Here is a 14,652-nt window from a genome sequence, read left to right on the forward strand (position 1 = left end):
AGTCTTTAAGAGTATAACTATAGGCTAAAGAGCTTTATAAAAGTCTAAGCTGTAGTGATGGCATCAATACCTTTCACCGTGATTGATCTCTGCTTGAAAGTTGTCCAGATCTGTTGAGTATAGGCAATCCCTACCGCCACACCTAAGGCTGTCTTTGTAGCAAGAGCAAAAGCATTTCCGAAGCGTAATGCCCATTCCTGCTTGTTCTTTGTCTGGACGATAGTCGTATCCAGATGGTCGTAGAAGAGGTGATGACACACGGCAAGTACGCCGGCAAACATCAAGCTAAACAACATTGCTAAGGGCGAATGTCCATGGAGGTTGTCATGATGAAAAAGTCCTTTCAAGTCGAAGAGGCGGTTGGACCAGGGTTCTGGAAGAAGTTGTGAACGAGTTGCAGGCGCACCAATCTCTGGTCTCAGGGTCAAAAGAGACTGTTCCGCTGACTGGGGAGCAAGCACTGCTGGATCAGGTGGAATAGTGGTTCTGGTATCCTCCGAAGATCGAACTATTTCGTAGATTGGCGTTGAGGTCATTTCAGAGAGACAAAGCCTGAAGAACCTGTTTAAGCTCTGGTATGAACAAGTAATCTTGGAATAGCCTTTGAATAAACACTGTAAGAGGCTGAGAACTCACTAATAATATTGAAAAAGTGGCTTAGATGGTAGGCGTCTTTCACAGCTGCTAGTTAAGCGCTTATAGACATTTCTGCCTTCCTGATCTAAAGATAGAATACATCAGAGACCTACAACGTAGATCGAACATTGTCGGACCCTAGTAAACTTTCCATCAGATTGGGGATAATTGTGACATGAATTGTATTGAGTCATCTCCTTAGCTGGGGCGGAATGTTGGTCCTTTTGGCAGGAGGAACATCGAAATCTTGGTGTTCTTTTTGTCGAAACTACAGCAAAAGTGAGATGCTCAATCGCAGAAATGTGTTGACCAAAAGCACTGTAGCCGTCAGAGGACCGATAAATAGCTTTTGTCTGACACATTGCTATTCCTAAGAACAGGGTACCACGTTCAGTGACACTAGGACAGAGATAATCATAGAACTTGGGATCAAGCTCTCTAAGGGAGGCGATTGTTAAGATGTGACCTGGTGTCCCATGGCAAGGGAGTCTCTTAACGTGTAGATAAATGCTGGTCAAGGAGAAAACTCTAAAGGTTAGCATTCTATCTCGTAATGAATCTCTAAAATTTCTTGGGAGTTTCTTGACAAAGTAAATGTAAATGAAAGGCTGGTCTTCTTTGCGGCATGACTAAAGATCTCGGTAGTGGTAGTGTTCTGCTATGCATATTATGCTGGCTGGCGGATAAAGAGCGATAGAAGCTTTGAGAAGGAACGATTGTGCTGGTCTAACAAACAATTAACCCAGAAGATATATGTCTCCCTCGTTGCTATAGTGTCTGGGACTTGAGATGAACAGAAAAATGAGCAAATTGTAGAGAAAATTGTTCATAGATCAGAGTGGAGCATGGAAGCACATACAAAGATATCCAGTGAATATACTATGACCTTATTAACTCTTAGTCTTTCAACCGCTCGACCTCTTTCATATCACCACCACAACTTTGCGCACCAAGATCATTGCCACATTTAAGCACCAGCCTTTCAGACATAGCAGCATATCGCTGCCAGAGAGCTGGTTGGTGTGATCTAGTAACTATTTTCGGTTCATCCTCGGTATCTTCACTCCTCCATCGTATTCCGTCGCATTGCGGACCGCGATATTGCCTCATGTCGGCCAACCCGCCGCCAGATAACATTTATTCCCCGCCTGATGGGTTTGTTGAAAGCTTGCTCCATCACTCAGGCGCACCGCGATCCCAATATCCTGAGCCGCCGCAGCCTGAATTAGGACAGTCAGTTCAACAAGCACCCGCTCCTGCGCCAGCATCAGCTCCTACTCCTGCTCCAGCTCCAACCAATCCGCAGACACCGTCAGAGCCCAAGACCAGACTTCGCAAGGCATGTGATAGTTGCAGTACACGGAAAGTCAAGGTACAAACCCGATACATTGCATAGTGAAAGCCATACACAAAACTTTACTGATACTAATCACGTCGTTTCTAGTGCGACGAATCTGGACCGCCATGTCGCTCCTGTGCCGCTCTAGAGATTCCTTGCACATTTGACCGCCCCAGTCGTAGACGCGGCCCCCCAAATAGACATGCAGAAGCTGTCAAAAGGCAGCGGTTAGAACAAGATGGTACCTGGTCGGCAGCAAGTGCCCTGTCTCCTACGGAAGATGCTGCACATAGCCTAGCGTCCCTCTCTGGGACGCAGGCGCTTTCTGCAGAATCAATATGTGATATTCACACTCTGCGCATCTTGGTTGACGACTATTTCACATACATTCATCCATTGACTCCGCTTCCTCACGAACCCACGTTCAGAGCAGCCTTCGAGAGACGAGAGGACAGGACAAATCGGACATTTCTGGCTTTGCTTGCTTCAATGATAGAAGCCCTTGTGGCGTCCTTTCCTCGTCGTCCTCGTCACCTGTTCACTTCTGAGGCAAACCGGAGGCTGTTCCCAAATGCAGGCGCTTTGATTGATCGGTGTCAACAGGTCTTCAACGAAGCCCGTGGACCTGGTTATCTCGATCGAGAACTTTCAATATACAATGCCTTCAGCAGCTATTTGGTGGGCCTTACCGCTTCCTATCTCTTTGATTCTAATCGTGCAAGCATGTACATTGCAGAGTGCGTGTCCATGGTCCGTAGGTTGGCTGTTTACAAAACATCGTCGAACCTATCTATGCAGGGACCTCTTCCTGGTGAGACCGATTACATCAAACAGGAGCTTAGTCGAAGGCTCTTCTGGTTGTCCTACGTCAGCTGTCAGTCAATGCGTCAGCTAGGTGATGTCGATGGAGATCTGCTCATGCCCTTGTCGGCAAGGAAAGATCTTCCACCTTTACCCATTGAGGTTGATGACACGTTTATCTACCAAGACCATATCCTACCTCAGCCTCCAGGAACGGTTTCAGTTATCACAGGGTTCAACCTGAACACTAGAATCTTCAGGTCTTACAGCTCTCTCAACACTCTAGAAAGTGCCTTCGGAATTGAAGGTGTTGACTGGGATAAGCAGAAACAACTCATAGGCCAAAGTCTACATAGCTGCAACACGGTGATGGATAGTGCACCCAAAGAACTGCAAGTGCAGTCACTAACGAGCCCGCAAATTCGTTATTCATCTCCCGTACCTCAGATCGGTCAGTACGGCCGACAGCAGGAAATGTGGACCGAGCAGGGGGATCCGGCTAGCATGGTGGACTATTCTAGAAAAAGTGTTCAACATGAGATCCAGAAAGCAAATATCTATGCCAGCCAGCTCGGCACGCGGTCCTTCCTGGTAGAAAAGTATTGGGACCTCTTTGAACTGCACAATGGCAATGCAACCCGCCTCGACCAGTCGTTCTCACCTACAACCAACACCGCCAATGCAGCTCTGGATGCCAGGCTGCAGAATGCTTTCAATTCACCCACTGCATCAGTACACAGCCATACGAGCAGTAGACACAGCGTCGAGGTCACTGAACAAGCAATGTCGCTCGAACGCGAGAACATCGTTCGAGACTTGGCCACTTTTCTGCAAAGTGTCGACCAGATTTATATGGAGCCTAACGGACTATCTCTGGTATGTCTACACCTTTGTCACTGCTCATCTCGTCGTTCATCCTACACGAGGCATTCAGCCTCAGTTTTCAGACAACAAACGTACCCCCCCTTTCTCATACTCCGTGAAGACTTGTTCTATCGACTCAAGCAATACCATGCCATACCGTTGCACCTCAAGAGCGCACTCTTTTTCTAAAACACACTCCTTCAGATACTTCTTCCTTTTAGACTATAGCCATGTGTCTGATTTCCCCTACAACCTGCCCCACACATCTATTTCAGCTGATCCTGGCATCCCCAACACTACCCAAAAACTCCTTCCTCTCACTAACATTTACAATCCAGTGCCATAAAATCCGCCAAGTGGCATCAACGCTAATCCGTGTCCCGCGTTCACGAGCCTGTCTCCCAACTTTAGACCCAGATTCCGTCTCCACATACTTGACTTCGTTCCTCGATACCATCATGAAATTGGAGAGGTTGGGCAGTGGGTGGATTAGAGGGTTTGTGGCTCCTTCGCCAACCGCAGACAACGAGGTCGGGATGGGAGGGGTAGGAGTTGAAAGTAATGAAATGGAAGCAGGTGGTGGGATAACAGGTGAGTTGACAGAAGCCGAAATTGAGGAGAGGGAGTTGGTGGAGTGGGCTAGTTTGAAGGAATGTCAAGTCAGATTTATGAGGGAGAATGGGGTTGGTGCTGTGGGGTTGATGTGACAGATTCAAACAAGACAGTTGGAGAGATCGGAGGTTAAGAATAGAGTGGCAGGATGGTAGAAGGGATGGAAGGAGATAGGCGGGTGGAGGAGGCGAAAGTGAATTCTGCACAAGACCTGTGTCCAGGAGGCGGCGGACTGAGGCATCTATCTGCGTTGAGCCATACACCAGAAGAGTCTTCTACCCTGCGGTTTGTGGATCGCCACCCATAATAAGCACAAGTCGTGAATGAGAATTGCGGACAGGCTGAATAAAAAGCACAGATTGGATGGAGAACAGGAACAGCAATAACTGCATGAGAAATGGCGATTTGAGCAGGAGAGGTTGATGTGTACTGTCTGATTTTGCGGACCCTACAGCGGACCCAAAGACTTTGCATCAAACCAGGTTACCCGTATTTGTCTCGACATCAACCACAATCTTCTGTCCCTCTTTCCCACTCTCACACACCCATACTCTTTGGGCACAGTTGGTGAAGCTAAAAGGGGGCTTTGTGACATCACTTAGAAATGATGTGTGTATGAAAGTATGCATCTTTCCTTCTGAGCTGGCGTGTGCCAGAAAGCTCCGACGGATACTGGCCCTTCCGAGAAGAACACCGTCCAACCACACCTAGGTATCATCTCAAAGCAGTGGGGTCCAGTAGTTATCACCAGTCAGTACCCGCAGATGCGTTCTGCAGACGAACTGTGCTTAGTAACATGCAGATACTCTCGCTTCGCACGTTGTCTCACCATATCCTGGACACCCATTTCTTTGCTTCTGTGCAAGGTGTTTCTTTTTATCCGACTGAATCACAGGGCATCTTTATGGTTGGGTTTTGATGTTGTAGACAAGCAATTCCACAATGGCTATGAGTAGGTATGTCTCGCCACGAATATTTCCAAGGCTTCCACATTAGATTGAAAGCTTAGGGGTAAGTAAGTTGACGAGGTAAGTTATTTAGTCTTCCCTTCGATTTCCCCTCCAGCAATTCATTGATGCGGATCAGTCAGAGTGAATACGAAGGGACTGTAAGTTTTATGATGGAGAAGAGAAAAAGGAGGTAACGGTGGAAAACAGTTTTACCCCATTTAAGGTTAGGGGAAGCTAGCAGGGATCTACAGGGCTCACGGGTTTGGCAGTGGTCATGATCACCTTTCACCAAACGTACTACGTAAGTTAAATAGCCGCTACCAAACAGATTGCGGTGTTCAAGTTGCTTGCTCCCTGGCGCTGAGGGACATTTGCAGAATGCCCAACCCATTCAGGGGAGCTACATGGCTCTACCCCCTCAAGGTGAGTTAAGAATTCAGGCTTTATCTCTATTGCTCGGTCACTGAGAGCCTTGCTGACGGAACTGATGCAGGGAGTCTACTATTTCCTTGCTCACCGCTTTCTGTGGACTTTTCTTAGAGCCCGTCTCCTTCCTGTCATCCTCCTTTCTGCCTTCATCTACGTCAACTTATTCGTCTGGACATACCTTCCTCAGGTTGCTATACTGCACATCTTCCATGGCCCTGCTGCATGGGTCAACGCAGCGGTTCTGGTCCTCGGGGAGGGTCAAGTCATCATAGCACTTCTTTTTGAAGCTTTCCTAGTTGATGAAACTCTGGTGGATATCTTCGATTCTGTCCTAATCAACGAGGGCCTCCAAAATCTTGTCTCCCAGGCTCGGACGCTAGACCCGGAGGCTGAGGGCCCAGCAAAGATGCTTGGGAAGCCTACGAAGAGTGCGATTTACAGCCCTTTCAGCCTGCGACAAATCATTGAATTCATCATTTTTCTGCCACTCAACTTCATCCCGCTCGTGGGCGTGCCTATCTTCCTTATCGTCACAGGGTATAGAGCTGGTCCATTCCATCATTGGAGATATTTCAAGCTTCTGGGATTAAGCAAGAAAGAACGGAATCAATACATACAAAGAAGAAAGATGAAGTACACGTGGTTTGGGACGGTAGCTTTATCCCTACAGTTAGTACCTGTTTTGAGCATGTTCTTCTTGTTGACAAGTGCTGCGGGAAGTGCGCTTTGGGCGGTCAAAATGGAAAAGGCGCGAAGAGAGAGAGACAGGGTCTCTGCTCCAGAAGACCCATACCATGACGAACCTGCCTGAACAGTTGCGCAGGACACAAATTCATCCTGAATGCGCTTGGACTGCTTCCTCGAGATCCTCAAGGCTCTGCACGACCACTGTAGGCTTTTGGCCTCCCTGCTTGTCCTGCCATCCAGTACCAACTCTATCAACCCAGGCTGCCTGCATGCCAACAGCTCTAGCACCAACCACGTCAAATGGGTTCCCACTGATCAGCCACATATCACCCTCATTGCCGACTTTATCAACACATCTGGCGAGGTGTTGGTATACTTCTGGAGCAGGCTTAAACATTTTTACGTCATCGACAGTGATGATCTGTTTGAAAACTGACGCGTGAGGTGAAAGATCCTGTGATTTTTGCACCGAGTTGCAGACCATTGAATTGGTGCCATTTGAGAATACGACGCACTCGATGCTTGTAATTGAAGCAAGCTTCTTCAATGCTGGTCCCACATCAGGGAAGGTCGACAAAGAATCGTATGCTTTCATCAACTTTTCGACATCGTCTCTATCAAGCTGAACACCATTCTCTGCAAGCGCATGGAGAAGCGCGTTCCTGGTGATATCAGAGAAGGAAGCAAATTGCTCTACGAGGGTTAGTGGTAGACAACAGAATCAGCACAGTATCATACTCATGCTGTTGTATCGCCAAGTGTATTCCAGCTGGTATTTCCGCCATGTCGCGGCTACAGAATCAGCTTTCTCCTGGCCAAAGTGCTCACTCAATTGCTTGGCAATTGATTCGGTAGAGAGCAGTGTGCCATAAAGGTCGAATACAAGAAGAGTCTTAGACATGCCTATAATTTCCGTTCGAAAAAGTGATTGAATTCTGGTCTCATTCTACCCTAGCGACCATGCAATCTGGATCTGAGGAATGTAAAAATAATATCCGAGGTTAAAGGGTCCTCCATGGTACCATGTCGAGTTGACGAACTATTAGTGATGATCACAACTTCTGTTCATACATCTGACATTCAATAGCATTGCTCACGCTGCACTAAGCTCGTGGTATCATCCTCGGTAAACATGTCTGAGGAGAATGATAAGATCTTCCAGGATTGCTTTTCAAGCGCAGTCCTTGAGAGGTATTCCACAGCACCACGAAAACGGATGGCAAAGCGATCTCGAAAGAGCGCCCCAGCTCCAACGTCCTCAACTCAAACCGGGCCTGAAAACACAGAAACAGATCCTGCCGAGCTAGCGGAATTCATTGAAGTAACAGCAGGCTTCTTGCCCAAGCCCATGTCCCAAATGTTCTATATCTGAGGCTTGGTAGTACCTTTCGACCGAGATTTTCTCCTCGCTCCCCAGCGAAGCTAGGACACTCTCCTATTCTGCGCTTCAAAGTAACCCTTCACTTGCAGAGACATACTCTGACCCATTGACCCTCTCAACGCGAGAGTCCCTTGTCCAATCCCTCCCTTCCTCCGTTGCGGATACCCTGACTGCCTACACCCTAATCTCACCGCCTAAAACAGACCTGCTCACCTTCCTCAGCCCAGTCCTATCCTCTTACATTACCACCGTCACCACCCCACCTCCGGCATGGCGCACAACGCGCTCTTCGGCCTGTGAGATATGCGGCCGCGATTGGATCCCACTCTCGTACCACCACCTGATCCCGAAAGCGGTGCATGCGAAGGTGCTGAAAAGAGGTTGGCATGAAGAGCATATGCTCAATAAGGTGGCCTGGTTGTGTAGGGCCTGTCATTCCTTTGTGCATCGGATGGCTAGTAACGAGGAATTGGCAAGGGAGTGGCATGATATTGAGAGAATCCTGGAGAGAGAGGATGTTCAGAGGTGGAGCGCATGGGTGGGAAGCGTGAGGTGGAAGAAGAGGTGAGAGAGCGCAATTGAAGGACCCGAATTGCAAAGAGGCCCTCGGGAGGCGATGAGTGGGGAGCGTGAGGTAGAAGAAGAGGTGAGAGAGTGAAATTGAAGGATCCGAATTGGAAAGAAGCTCTGCGGGAGGCGATGAGTGACGTGCAATGGTATGGTCGAGGAAGGAGCGACTTCCTATCTCTCTCTCTGGGGAGGTTCTCTAAGAGGTATGATCTCAGGCACAAGCCTTACTATCATGGCGGAAGTTGGAGGATACGGAGGTCATGTGTGTTATAGTGGTATGAGGATATTCTTGACTGATATCCCTTACTCTGCCTCATATGCCTGGGTCTACCATGGGGTTTGTGCAGTATGCCACAAGTCATTGGTTGGAGCTCATAAGTATTCTTATAAGCTGGTGCACCCTTAGTGCTCGAGGATGCCCCAGGAACACAAGCCAGACAATCACATTTATTGCCTGTTTTGGAAGATATTGTTTGAGGCCTCACTACACCAGCATGTCTGAACCAGAATATCAGCACCACAAAGACAAATTTTACCGCCACAATCTCTGGGAAGAGCTCTTTTCTGCGTTCTGCCACAGCAACGGGACTCTTCTCCAACTCCTGTGCGAGAACAGGTTCTCACGATTGCATCTACGATGAAACCCAGCGGCAACAGCTTGCGGCGAACCGATCTTCAGGTCAAGTCAAACCGCCAAAAAAGCAAAATAGGCCGTGCCTTGGCTAACACAGTGCAGCGTGTGAGGCGCTCTCGAAAAAATAGATCATCACTTTCGACAGCTTCTCACCAAGTTGCTGATGGCCAGGGTGGTCAAGGCCGTCGAAAGCGCCAGCGTCGTCCTTATCGCCCGTGGGGTGTTCCAGACCGTGGCTTCGAACCCTTTGAATTGCATCTTCACGAAACACCCTTGCACCTCTTCGAGTCTTACTTCGCTGAAAGCCAACAAAATCACTGCACTTTTGCATGGAGACATAACCCGGGCAGGATTCTGTCGGAAAGTGCAGAGACATCTGAGGCTGACAGTAGCGATGATGGTGATAATGATAGGACAATCTGTGGTCGCGACGCCGATGCTGATGCAAAGGGGAATAGAAGAGTAAGATTTGGGGAGACTGATCAATCTGGGTCTCCTACCACTACCCAAACATCATCCAATGATCATGCACGTGAAATTTCCCCTGCTGAGAGTGTTGGGTCCACAATTCACGGCGATGCAGACGCGGAGAGTCATGTAAGCAACCATGGGGAAGACTACGTGAAAGAAAGTGCGAAAAATGTCGAGGATACCAAGAAATCTCCTTACATTTCAGAGGATGACCTCTTTAAGGACCGCTGGTTCCCAGACCCTTGGAACAGACCGCCAGGCCAAATGTGGACGAATATGATCCAAAATCAGCATAACCTACGAGCAGCGATCAAAGAAGCTGGCTTCACAGGTGCACGTCTTGATTGGCTTTTCAACCAACTTGTGGATCGCAAGAGATATCGCTTCCCCTACATTGAAAAATACTCGGTCAAAATGCCTAATCAGAGTCAGGCGGAATACATGCGTGCTTTAAAGCAGTGTCGAGAAGAAGAGCTTGCACATGCAAATCAGGTGAAAGAGTATGATGAGGAGCGTGCACTTGAGGAATGCAAATGGGCACTTGAGCTCTACAACAAGGTGTACGGAGTGGACTGGCCTGAAAACGCAGTCGCTAAAACACCAAATTCATCTGGAAATACTGTGGACCCAGATGGTATTGATTCAGAGTATGAGGAAGAGGAAGAGGAAGAGGAGCCGTCCCCCAAACGCCAGAAGACTCGTCAGCATACTTCGACACCCGAGCCTTCTGAGGAAGAAGGAATACCAGCTCTCGGTCCCGGTATCAGTGACCCAGGCCTTGGCCAGAGAGCGTCAGCATTGGAGATTGAGAAGTCAGATAAGGCTTTCCGGACTCACAAAGCGGAAGTGATGCAGTCAGGAAGGAAAGAGAGGGAAGCAGCGGACATGAAAGAATTCATGCATTTCGCAGTTCACCGAAATTTCAGCAACGGTTACACAGAACCCTGGAAATCCTTGGCCTCTGTGAAAACAGCTCGAGTCACTACGCGTACGATAGGAGGCATAAGTACGGAGTACTAGGTATTGTCAGCATGGACTAGGAGCAGCGCCAGAAATGCTGATGAATCAATGATTGGTCCTGGCAAAGTGCGTGGGGGTAGACTAGAGCTTGAGAACAGTGGTCTGATAAGAAGAGGCTGTCGTGGGAAAGCTGACTGTCTTGGAGAGCTAGTGGTGTGATGAATGCAGCTGCTAGTGGTACTTTGGATAACAGACCTCAGGATCACACGAAATACTTACCCGGCGGGTAGCCGCAGCAATCAAGGGTAGTCCAGCTCTTCAATAAGTATCGAGAGCTCTGTCTAGGACCTTTGTTGGCAGTGACAGTGACACAATGAGATGCTTTATCATGACAATTGGACAGCAGAATAGTGGTGATGTAACATAGTAGATCTTGTACTCCATGTTGCGCTAGAGCAAGCAACATCCTATGCCTGCTGCTTGGTATCGAACCTCCGCTTTCTGCCTTCCAATCAGTGAGCACCTTTGCTGCATGACGTTCCACTAACAGAAATCGACTGGCCGACAAAGATAGCTGCCTTCCAAAGGCCAGATATTCTACCTTGAGCAGTGCAACTCAACTCACCGCCAGTACAGGAAGTCTTGCTCGTACAGTGTCGCGCAGCACTGACGTCGCTACTGCTCAAACATTGCCAGCAAATTTGGGTCTTGAGGCGAGATCTTGAACACTACGAACACCAACACTGCCTGAAATTTGACACCGTCCTACCGCACCCTTTTTCAGCTCTCCTGCCATACTCAGTATCACGATTATTGTGGTGCAGCCTTCTTCTGACCTGTTTGATCCATCGAACCGTGTCGATTCGTGCGGGGGATCTTGACACAGGCAGCCTGTCATTTCCTATTGTCAACGTCACTTTGTGTCAGGCAGTCGATGACAAGCAGACAAGAAGAATAAGAGGACGATGGCAAGCTTTGACCTAATACCCGGGAATGGTAGTCATAATTACACTGGTATCCTGACCAGGTCGATTGTTTTCAGTGGGGCTCTGTTAGCTTTTCTTGCTGGTAAGGAGCATACGCCACTACACTGAGCTTGCATCTACAGAAGGACGCTGACGATACTCCAGCTACTGGTTTGACCTTAGCCTCGATCATAGTGCCTAACTGGATCGCATTTGAGAACCACACCGTACGGCGAACATACTTCTGAATGTCACACCGAACCCCCACACTGATGCTGTACAGAACCATCATACACACATCCACTACACTTATGGCCTACATCAAAGATGCTCAAGCACGAACGCACACCTTACATCTCCATCCTCACCGCTTACCACTTATAACCATTTGAATTGTGTTTCATTTCCCCGATCGACCGACTGCCATGGCGATGACAGATATTTCTGTAGCATGTGGAGATCGATTGGTTTTTTGATGTCTCTTGCCGTGGTGATTGAGGGAATGACCATTGCTGCCTTTATGATACTTTTGCTCGGAAGCAAGCATAGAAGAGAGCAGGGGTGGGCGGTACTCTCAATAATGGTGGTAATCGCTGCTGTGGTGCAGGCGGCAGGCATGTCGATTACAGTACGTTGACTTCAGCTCTCAGCTCGAAGCTTTGGAAGTCAAACATCTAATCCTCTATAGGCATATCTATTTGATAACGATCCTCGGTTCTTCGTCGGCTGGTTCCTCGACAAATCTTGGGTCTTGTGTACAGTCAGCTGGAGTGTGCAAGCTTTTTGCGCCATTGCAATTGCAGTTGCGGCCTTGACCTTGCCCAGCGAAGGAGGTTACGAACTCATTCCTGATGCGGCTTGACGAAACTTCTCCGGCACCGCTTTCACAGCAACACACACTGCTCTCTCCTCCGCTCAACACTTCCTTCCGAACATGATGCACGACCTCTAATGTCTGTGCAAAGAGGTGGGACCTTTGCGACGACTCTGGTAGTCGATGGAGCTGGCATGCCCGTAGGAATTGGGCTCTCCCGCGCCATCCTCTCCTATGCCCACGGGTGAGGTAAATCAAGGGACTTTTGGGTCAGGTAAGGTTTTGTCTTCACGGCTTATAGGCGCAAGATGATATCGGCCCACAATGATTGTCAGTGGTCCTAACGTGGCGCTGCTCCTATATGGAACGATTTCGAAATGGAGGTTCAATATTGCCGTTTATGTTTACCTTATACACTATTGGTAAAACAGGTCTAATCACAGTAGTTCATTGCCTTACATTGATCCACCATGCCAGTGTTTATCGTTCTTTACGATTTCAGCTCCACCACTTGAAGAGTCCTCATACTCACATGAGGTCTATAACTCACCAAGCGAAATAGCTCAACCGATTTTTTTGATGCCTTGGATTTACGTCTCACTCGCATCGATAGCCTTCCTGGTTGACTGATGTGAGCAATGAATACTTCGAAATCCTCCAGCTTGTCGAATCCAGTCTGGTCAGGGCTTTACATTCATATGACGGAGCAGTATACTGCACTGCTCTTACAGGCACAGGATGCAACATGACTGTCCCTATCCCTTCCTCCTTGTCCGCGAGGCCTATTTTCCGTGTTGCTAGGTTACGAGTAAGTAAGATACTATTGTGTAGGCTTGTCGGATCGGAAAAACTGGAGTCGGAAATATGCAAGGTATGGGATGTACCCAGACTACAGCACAACTTTAGATTCCGGGACATAGGACGCTGTTTCCGACGGTCTCTGTCACCGTTTCGGACACCCGTTGCACCATTGATCGTGCCTCTCTTTCTGTCACTTTCGTACTTATGAAAAAGCACACCGCTTCCCAGGAAGGGAACTCTCTCAACATCAAAAGACAGCCCCCCTTTTTTGGTGTCAATAACCTTCAGTAACTGTTCTTTATATTTTTGCTGCCCGTTAACGGTACTGTTAGCATCATGATGGAGTTCCTTTCCATTGTAAATAAGGGATAGTTTTTACTCTTTAGATTCACTTTTTGTAAAGGACTTCAATGGCCATTATTCAGAACAGCTATTTGTTGACAAACTACTATATAGTCTGGTCCGGTCTGGGTTCTGAAAAAGACAGGCCCGACCGGACCGAAAAGCCATTGGAGACCTGTCTAGAACCTGGATCCGCTCGTCAAGATTAGAATTAAGAGGTTTGGCAAAGGTCGTAAGTGTCAGAATCCCTGCGCATACGATACGTATCTGTTACGTATTAGCAGGATGATACAGGGGTCCCCGCATGCGAAACGCACGTAACGCGCTTGTAACGGTTACGCCCTCGTATTTATGGCAGCGAGCCTTCCTATACGAATTGAACGCCAAATGCTGTTTCTGAGCTGTTGCAGTAATGCGCTTCTATAGCTATTAGTGTGCGCAAATGCTCCTCTTGATAGGAGCAACTCAATCAATTCAATTGGTATCTCCGTACGCTATTTGCTACATCCTCTAACAGTAAGCCTCAGCTTTTTGATAAAATTCTCGATCAAATTATTGCTGATGATTATGCAGATAACCATATATACAGTGGCCAAGAGTGACCTTCAAATTCCAATTCCGTTTCCAGACTCGAACAGTCGTCGTGAGTAGCGTGATTACAGTCATGAGTACTGTGTAAGGACCCATGACTTGGCCCCTGAGGTTCCCAATTTTGGTCTTTCGCATGTTCGGAGACCTAGTGCCGTCCTCTTATGCTAGATTATTGTTGCCAGAAGTGCTCTCGAAGCCATTTTTTAAAATAATGCTGCTGGCTAGAGTTAGTCTTTGAGTTTTACCGCGCAAATATATTGTGTATGACGCCAGGGGGTCCCGTATTCTTACTACGCACTTTTCGTAATCTTACTACCGTAGTAATAATAACACCCCACCCTATTCTTACTACGTCCCAATTAGAAATAGAGTATAGGGTAGTAAGAATAGGCGCGCACTATTCTTACTACGCTCAAATCGGGCGCTAGGACACCGCCCCGATTCAATGCTCAACAACGGAAGAACACAATGTATTATACAGCCAAATTCTGCCAAATGTAGTGTAGTATTGGGATTCAGTCACATTCAAAGATTCTACTGATAAGAGACAGGAAGACAAACCTGTACGTAGCATAAATTTACAAAATCTACACCTAAATGCTGTCTTATTCTGCCTCTTTCCTGGCCGCTTTGTCAACTGCCTTATTATCTAAGATCTTTACATAGCCTAAGACCTAGTAGATATTTATTGTATTAGGCAGAATATATAGTAGGCGGCAGCGAAGCAGCTAGGTAGCTATTATTATACAAAACATTTTAAATATAGCTTAAGAGTGTAAGGGATCGCGAATGAAGGCAAAAGCTC

The 14,652-nt window shown here is 47.7% G+C and overlaps 4 protein-coding genes across 4 annotated transcripts; 3 read left to right on the top strand and 1 right to left on the bottom strand.

The window, feature by feature from the left end:
- Positions 1 to 1,744: 1,744 nt before the first annotated feature.
- On the top strand, positions 1,745 to 4,347 carry EPUS_07060 (uncharacterized protein; the record flags this gene model as incomplete). Its single annotated transcript, XM_007806393.1, has 3 exons — positions 1,745 to 2,008; positions 2,081 to 3,652; positions 3,979 to 4,347. The coding sequence occupies 3 exons, from the start codon at positions 1,745 to 1,747 to the stop codon at positions 4,345 to 4,347; spliced, it is 2,205 nt and encodes a 734-aa protein (XP_007804584.1).
- A 1,233-nt stretch (positions 4,348 to 5,580) lies between these two features.
- Positions 5,581 to 6,221, top strand: EPUS_07061 (uncharacterized protein; the record flags this gene model as incomplete). Its single annotated transcript, XM_007806394.1, has 3 exons — positions 5,581 to 5,625; positions 5,696 to 6,136; positions 6,168 to 6,221. The coding sequence occupies 3 exons, from the start codon at positions 5,581 to 5,583 to the stop codon at positions 6,219 to 6,221; spliced, it is 540 nt and encodes a 179-aa protein (XP_007804585.1).
- Positions 6,222 to 6,463: 242 nt separating this feature from the next.
- Positions 6,464 to 7,219, bottom strand: EPUS_07062 (uncharacterized protein; the record flags this gene model as incomplete). The annotated part of the gene is made up of 2 exons (XM_007806395.1): positions 6,464 to 7,011; positions 7,057 to 7,219. 2 exons carry the CDS (start codon positions 7,217 to 7,219, stop codon positions 6,464 to 6,466), a joined length of 711 nt encoding a protein of 236 aa, XP_007804586.1.
- A 1,282-nt stretch (positions 7,220 to 8,501) lies between these two features.
- EPUS_07063 (uncharacterized protein) lies at positions 8,502 to 10,394 on the top strand (the record flags this gene model as incomplete). The annotated part of the gene is made up of 2 exons (XM_007806396.1): positions 8,502 to 8,544; positions 9,001 to 10,394. The coding sequence occupies 2 exons, from the start codon at positions 8,502 to 8,504 to the stop codon at positions 10,392 to 10,394; spliced, it is 1,437 nt and encodes a 478-aa protein (XP_007804587.1).
- Between the last annotated feature and the right edge of the window lie 4,258 nt (positions 10,395 to 14,652).

The sequence above is a fragment of the Endocarpon pusillum genome (genome assembly GCF_000464535.1).
Source record: "Endocarpon pusillum Z07020 unplaced genomic scaffold scaffold5436, whole genome shotgun sequence".
Lineage (NCBI taxonomy): Eukaryota > Fungi > Ascomycota > Eurotiomycetes > Verrucariales > Verrucariaceae > Endocarpon > Endocarpon pusillum.